Source organism: Cheilinus undulatus, linkage group 14 (assembly GCF_018320785.1).
Source record: "Cheilinus undulatus linkage group 14, ASM1832078v1, whole genome shotgun sequence".
Taxonomy (NCBI): domain Eukaryota; kingdom Metazoa; phylum Chordata; class Actinopteri; order Labriformes; family Labridae; genus Cheilinus; species Cheilinus undulatus.
The window spans coordinates 48,123,132-48,129,560 of record NC_054878.1 but is presented as its reverse complement, the minus strand read 5'-3'; the positions used below and the strand labels follow the sequence as shown (position 1 = coordinate 48,129,560).

The window sequence follows — 6,429 nt, the reverse complement described above, 5'->3', positions numbered from 1 at the left end:
GCATTGAAAACAATGAAATTATTTTAGAAGTAATTAATCCTGAGCAGCATGATGGTTTGCACTAATCAGCAACAACTACACTATTAATAAGTGTGTTTAGGATATGTTGAAACTCTGTCATCATGGATAAATCTTTCTAATCTCACCCTCAGCGTGAATCATCACTGCCAGACCTGGTAAATCCTAAATTAGAACTCTGCATTAAACACCAAAGTTTCATTGCTGCTTCCTTCATTATTTTCATTTTGCATGCCAAGTACATATTTAGGCACTGTTTAGGACTTGAGAATGACATGTTATGACTATTTTATTTATCCAGCAGATGTAAATACTCTCTCCTCCACAGGCAGCCTACTCACATGGATAGTGGAGTCATACCTGCAGCTTCTGTTGAGCTCTTTGTGTCAGACATCATTCTGGTGATCAGTAATTCCTGCCGCAGCCTCAGCACCTCCTGCTGAAGCTCCTGGGCTTTTTTCTTCCAGCTTTCATCCTGACTCCTCAGCGTGCGGCCCAAAGCCTCGGCGTGCTCTCTGCCACTCATACCCGGGGGCCTGTTCTTTATTAGAGCCACTGCCAGGGCCGCTCTGGCTCTCAGGAAGATCCATGCTGCTAGAGGAGCTCCTGAGACACAGTTTTAGGGAGGTGGTTAGAACAAAAATGACAGAAATATGATGGTCAGGCTCCAAATTCAGCCTCATAAGAAGTTTGGTCTGACTATGAATGTTTTAAGATTTCAGCATAATAAAACTCACTCATAATAGTTAAAGACTACACAGCAGGGCTGAACGATTTGCAAAAATAATCTAATTGCATTTTTTTTCTGCAATATTGCAATTTGAAATGCGATTATTTAGGTTCCTCAGTTTTTCTGTTGTTCAACAAACATAAGCATGAAATTTTTCTATATTATAACAATATAACTATAACTATATTATTCCTAGATTTTGCCCATTTTAGCCAACCTTGACTGCTTTTTGCCCATTTTAGTCACTTTTAACACATTTTTTTCACGGTTTTGCCACTTTTGTACCATTTTATGCCAACTGTAACTCATTTTTTGTCACTTCTCACCCATTTTTGCTACTTTCTGACCTTTATTCCCCTTTTCCTCCCCACTGTTGCCCCTTTCTACTAATTTTTGTTGCTTTTTGACAATTTTTGACACTTTTAACTTATTTCTATTGCTACTTCAAGCTGTTTTTGCCACTTTTCACCTCTTAGATTGTGTCTCTTGCAAAGTTATTTTTTTTAACAAATCGGCTCTTTGGTTGAGAGGAGTTGAGTAACACTGGTATAAAACAGAAAAAAGAAAAAAGATTGTATCAAACTGACATTTTGACACGTTCAAGGTTAAAGAAATATTACACTCTGTGATTTAATTTGTGATTAATTGCCCAGCCCTACTACATATTTTATTAAAATAAATGTAAATGACCTTAAAAATAAAAATCAAATGTCCAGAAGCAGATATTTTCTTCATACAAGGTTCAACCAACTGCATCATTTCACCACATCATTGTATTTCTAAATTAATTTATTGTGAAAAGAGACAATTTGATGGAAAATAACTATTTTATTCAGAGTAAAAGTCTTTAACGTCTGTAAGCTTCACAGACTCTAATAAAAGGAAAAAAGGCTCAAATAAACCCCAAATATCAGTTAATAGTTTATTAACATTCTGAACAAATATTTACTGATTATTTATATTCACTGATTATTTGTATTGAATTTATTTGTTTTATGCTTTGTTTGGACGTTAGCTAGCTTAGCATCATCCTGTAGGACAGAGTTAGCTAGCAGGCGCTTCAATAATGCTAATTTTATCGCGTTTATTTGACATTACAGCTTCAACTTCGACATATTTGGAGAGAAAATAATACATTACCTTTAGAATTGTCCTGTTGGTTTTCCATCTTCTGGTTCCTGTTCACTTCACCCCCTTTAAAAAGCGTGGTAGAATGTTTTTAGTCGATAATGTCGCTCAGCTTTCTGTGCAGGTGTTACGGTTAAAGTGGCGCCCTGTCAAATTCGGTGCCCCCCGGCGGCGCTGTCAGTAGTTCCAGTGATTTTTAGGACATCGGAATATTAGTTTATGGAGGCCCGTTTCCGCCACTTAAGAACAAATAACAAAAATAACGACAGTTTGTTAATTATCAACATAATCATTTAAAAATTCTTGGATCAAAATTGTGAGAAAGTAAATAACATGCGATTAAAAAAAGTCCGTGTTATGATGATTAGCTAATCAGTGTGTGTGAGAGAGGGGGAGTTAAAGGTATAATCCTTTTTATCGCTTCATTTATTTACCTCATATTTATATTTATTTCACTTGTGCTTTCATATTTATTATTTATCATCTCAAAATATCAATTTCTGATCTCAGAATCACTTTAATATCTGATAAATTTGACTTTTAATCTAATCATTTTGACTAGATATATAATTATTTTGATTTTTCATCTCATAGTAATGATTTACCATCTCAGAAATTCAAATATGGTTTTTAAAATTCTCAATATCTGTTAATTGTTACGTTTATCTCACAATTAAAACTGAATATCTCCACATTTTAATTTTTATCCTCAAAATTTTGAAACTTAATTCCTCATAAATTTGACTTTGAATCTCATTATTATGGCTAAATTTCTCAAAAATCTGACCTTTAATCTTTTAATTATGACTAAATTTCTCATAATTATGACAGTTAATTTCACAATAAAAGATAGAGTCATGCTGAATGAATGTTTCTAATGAATATTTCACTCTTGTAAAGCCATACTCTGCCCCCCCCCCAACACACACACACACACACACACACACAGAGAGAGAGAGAGAGAGAGAATGGCTTAATTAGCTTCTTTAGACAGAGGATTTATTTGCAAGTAATCTAAACAGGTCAGTCATAAATAAGCTGTCCTTGAATCAGTTTTAACATTTTTAAGACCCACTGATGCTAAATTTACAAGAGTGAAATATTCATTAGAAACATTCAGTCAGCATGACTGTTTATGGCTTTAAAATGGAAGCCTGTTGTCCACAATATCTGATCAGACCCTCAGATTATTTCACCCGACCTGGGATCAGTGCAGAGTCCAGAAAGATAGTGAGAGGAGGATTCTGCTGCTCTATTACTGCCCAAAGAGCTATAAACCCTCACCTGCTGAGTGAAAACTTGATTTCTAAGCACATGTCTGATCCACAGCAGTCGTCCTTATGCATGTCCGTTCTCTCTGAGTCCCCCTGACATCCCTGCACACGTCATGAACATAGACTGTAGAAAGAATTGGACAAACCCCGTGTGACGTCAGTCGTCTGCTTACAATAGGCGGGGGAGCCAATCCCCCCGTACAGTGGGAGCACAATAAGACACCAGCTAATGAGACACGTTTGGTGTTTGAACCAGGCTGTAAACCGGTTTATTTTGTGTGTCAGAACCGGCTGTTTAACATGTGTGCAGACGGAACTTCCGGTTTTCCTGCAGCCAGCCTCAAGTGGACAGTCGCAGTATAGCAATTTTTTGCACTTCTGCATTGGCTTCATCTTTTAGGACCGGAGGTTGCCGCTTGGTCATGAAGTGGCGCATCTCCGTGCGTAATCATGTCTGCGAGCGCTGCACCAAAAATGCCGACCTCTCATGTCATAGGACAGCCTGTGTCCAGGTTAGGAATTCATTTTCAGTTATAAACAATTTGTTTTATCATTATGAGAGTAATTTTTAACATTTTTTGATGAGACCTGGAGTCAAATACAAGTAGGATTTATAAACTATGTCCCATTTAAACATTAATGTTCAAGACCATAATTGCATGTCTTGTTGACATAAAATTAAACTGTATGTAAATAAATGTAGTTGATAGTTTTGCATTACAGATTCTTTATAATGAGGGATTAAATCAGGCTGGAGATTGGGGCTGTCAGACTGTTATGCAGGGAAAGTGTTTGCTATCCTGAGAACAGCTGTTTTAATCCCCCACAGGAATAGAAGTTTGGTTTTACAAGGCAGAAACCTGAGATGTAGAAAACTAGTCAGAGGTGCAGGAAGGGATGGACTCTATGAGTCTGTGCAGCTGCGCACAGTGGTTAAATTCTTCATCTTCAACAAAATAATCATATTAGATTAGACAACAAATCCTTCTCCTGAAGTCTGTATCAGCCTCTTTTTGGGCAGCATGTTTGCAGAGCTGAGGTGATGAAGGAGTCTGCTGTGCATCTTTTTACGATGCTCCTCCCTGCTCTAAAGACAGTTCAACGTGCCCTTTTTAACTCATTTATTGCATAGTAGTACGACCTTTCCTTGCTATAATTATAGAGGGATCATGATAAATGAGTGAAATTTTGTATTTTAAACACCTAAGAGGGTTTTTTTTAAATTTCCATCTTTTTTCCCAAATGCCTCGTGGGCCAGATGACGCCTGCTGGCGGGCCGTAAGTGGCCCGCGGGCCGCCATTTGAGGATCACTGACCTAAAGGTTTCTGAAGGCTATATTTAGAAAAATTGGGTTTTAGGGGGTGTCTAAATATGTTAAAATAGACTGAGGTAAATTGGAAAACTGTTCTGTGGTCAAACAAAAAGATAATCCAAAATGCACTGATATTGCATAAAAAAGAGTGTTTAAAGGTGGTACAGTTATGCATAACTGACTGCTGGTCTCACTGTTTCTAAGCTGCTACAGTTGGATGAAACCTGCCTGAACAGAAGTGTGCATGTGTATGAAATAGTATTAAAACCTCATCAGTCTCCCCAAAGAGACAAACAGAGCCATCATGTACCATAAGTTAACAATAAGCTCCCTATATAAGAGCTGTGCACAGGCAGAGACAACGCTGCAGCATCATTATAGAGTTCTAATGCTTCTCCTCAGGCACATTTTCAGCCAACAGCAAGAAAAAAAAGTCATTTCTGAGTTTGTGTTTCTCTCCCGGGTTAAACTAATGGCGGTCTAATTAACAGCAAATTGTCAGAATTTGCATACTGTGATTGTTAACCTTTGGAAAGTTTCCTGAATGACATTTTCTAGTGTCCTCCAAATGGAAGAGCGCTGTTGTCTAAACATGTCCGATGGTTTCAACGAGCTCGGCAGAATCACGGGCTCATTATCTGCTGCAACAGGCAGCTCTCATCTCAATCTGATGTCAGGGAATACGGCGCGCTCTTTCTGTTTGTGTTTTTTCATTTGTCATTTGTGCATCAGTCTGTTTTGACTGGAGGCTTCGAGCATTGCTCCTCTTCATAGATTTCCAGGATCTGGGACAATGCCACCTCTGCTGCTCCGGCAAAGACCTCGTGTATTTTACCTCATCCTTCACAGAGTTAGCAAAACCCAAACATCATCTCCACCTTCAACAAAACCATGCATGGAGCCGAGCGGCCCCGTAAAAACAAAACATGCCTGGCGCCAAAAAGCTGCAAATATATCAGAACAGAAAAATGCTTCCTACTTAAATCAGCTGCAGTTCAGAATTTTGATAAAGTCGCTTTTAATTTTTCAGAGGCGTTCTCCTCCATAATGTGGCTTAAATTGACTCCAGGACATTTTTAGATTAGCTGATTTAAATAAAGGAAATGAATTATTCTCACAGCAGTGTCAGACCTTTTCACTTTATGTGTCTGTGCCCCGGAGCACGCCGTGTCACAGCTCATCACTCACTGCTGTTATCATCAGTTATTCTGTCGGATTCAGGACAGAACCCTAAACATGTCACAGCGATGTCTTCAGTGGAGAGCTCAAGTTAGAATATAGAAACTGCATTATATCTGTGCATTTTAAGGATGTTTTCCCTGAAAATGATGCAGGTGCAACAATATTTATGCATGAGTTTGATAGCTTACTTTTGCAGTGAACAGAGGTTTTTCTTTTGCCTCTTAGCTTCAATCAGTCATCATTTGTTTAGCTCCAATCCATAAGCAATGATTTCCAAACATAAACCACCATGACTTTAGCATTAGCAACATTTAGCATCCATACAGTGGAGAGAGAAACGTCTGTGGAGCAGAACCAGATCATCATGATGAGCATCCTTCTATCCTTCTTTCACCGCTATGCAGACGACACACAGATATACCTGCCCCTGAGACCTGAGGACCCTAGAAGCCTAGCTGCTGTAAAAGACTGCCTGTTTGATATTAACTGTTGGATGGCCCGGAACTTTCTACAACTAAACAATTACAAATCTGAAATAACTCTGTTCAATTTACAAGATTCCTCAAACATAATCAATAACAGCCTTGGTTCATTTTCATCAAATATCAATCAGCCAGAAATCTCAGAGTTCAGTTTGATTCTAACTAGGGCCGTCAAAATGAACACGTTAATGCAGATTAATCCATCATCATGATTAATCTGATTAAAAATTTTAATGCAATTAACCCGTCTACAGCGCAGAATGACTCAAAATCTCTGAAATGTCTGTGGCAACGCATTTTGG

The 6,429-nt window shown here is 38.1% G+C and overlaps 1 protein-coding gene across 2 annotated transcripts in view; it reads right to left on the bottom strand.

The window, feature by feature from the left end:
- mei4 (meiosis-specific, MEI4 homolog (S. cerevisiae)) overlaps positions 1 to 2,027 on the bottom strand; it is a 119,627-nt gene extending 117,600 nt beyond the window's left edge. For both annotated transcript variants that reach the window (XM_041805680.1, XM_041805682.1), the window contains exons 1-2: positions 1,889 to 2,027; positions 379 to 624 (exon numbers count right to left, since the gene is read on the bottom strand). In XM_041805680.1, coding sequence (XP_041661614.1) covers positions 379 to 624; positions 1,889 to 1,916 — 274 coding nt within the window. In that variant the 5' untranslated portion in view covers positions 1,917 to 2,027. The remainder of the gene's footprint in view (positions 1 to 378; positions 625 to 1,888) is intronic.
- Between the last annotated feature and the right edge of the window lie 4,402 nt (positions 2,028 to 6,429).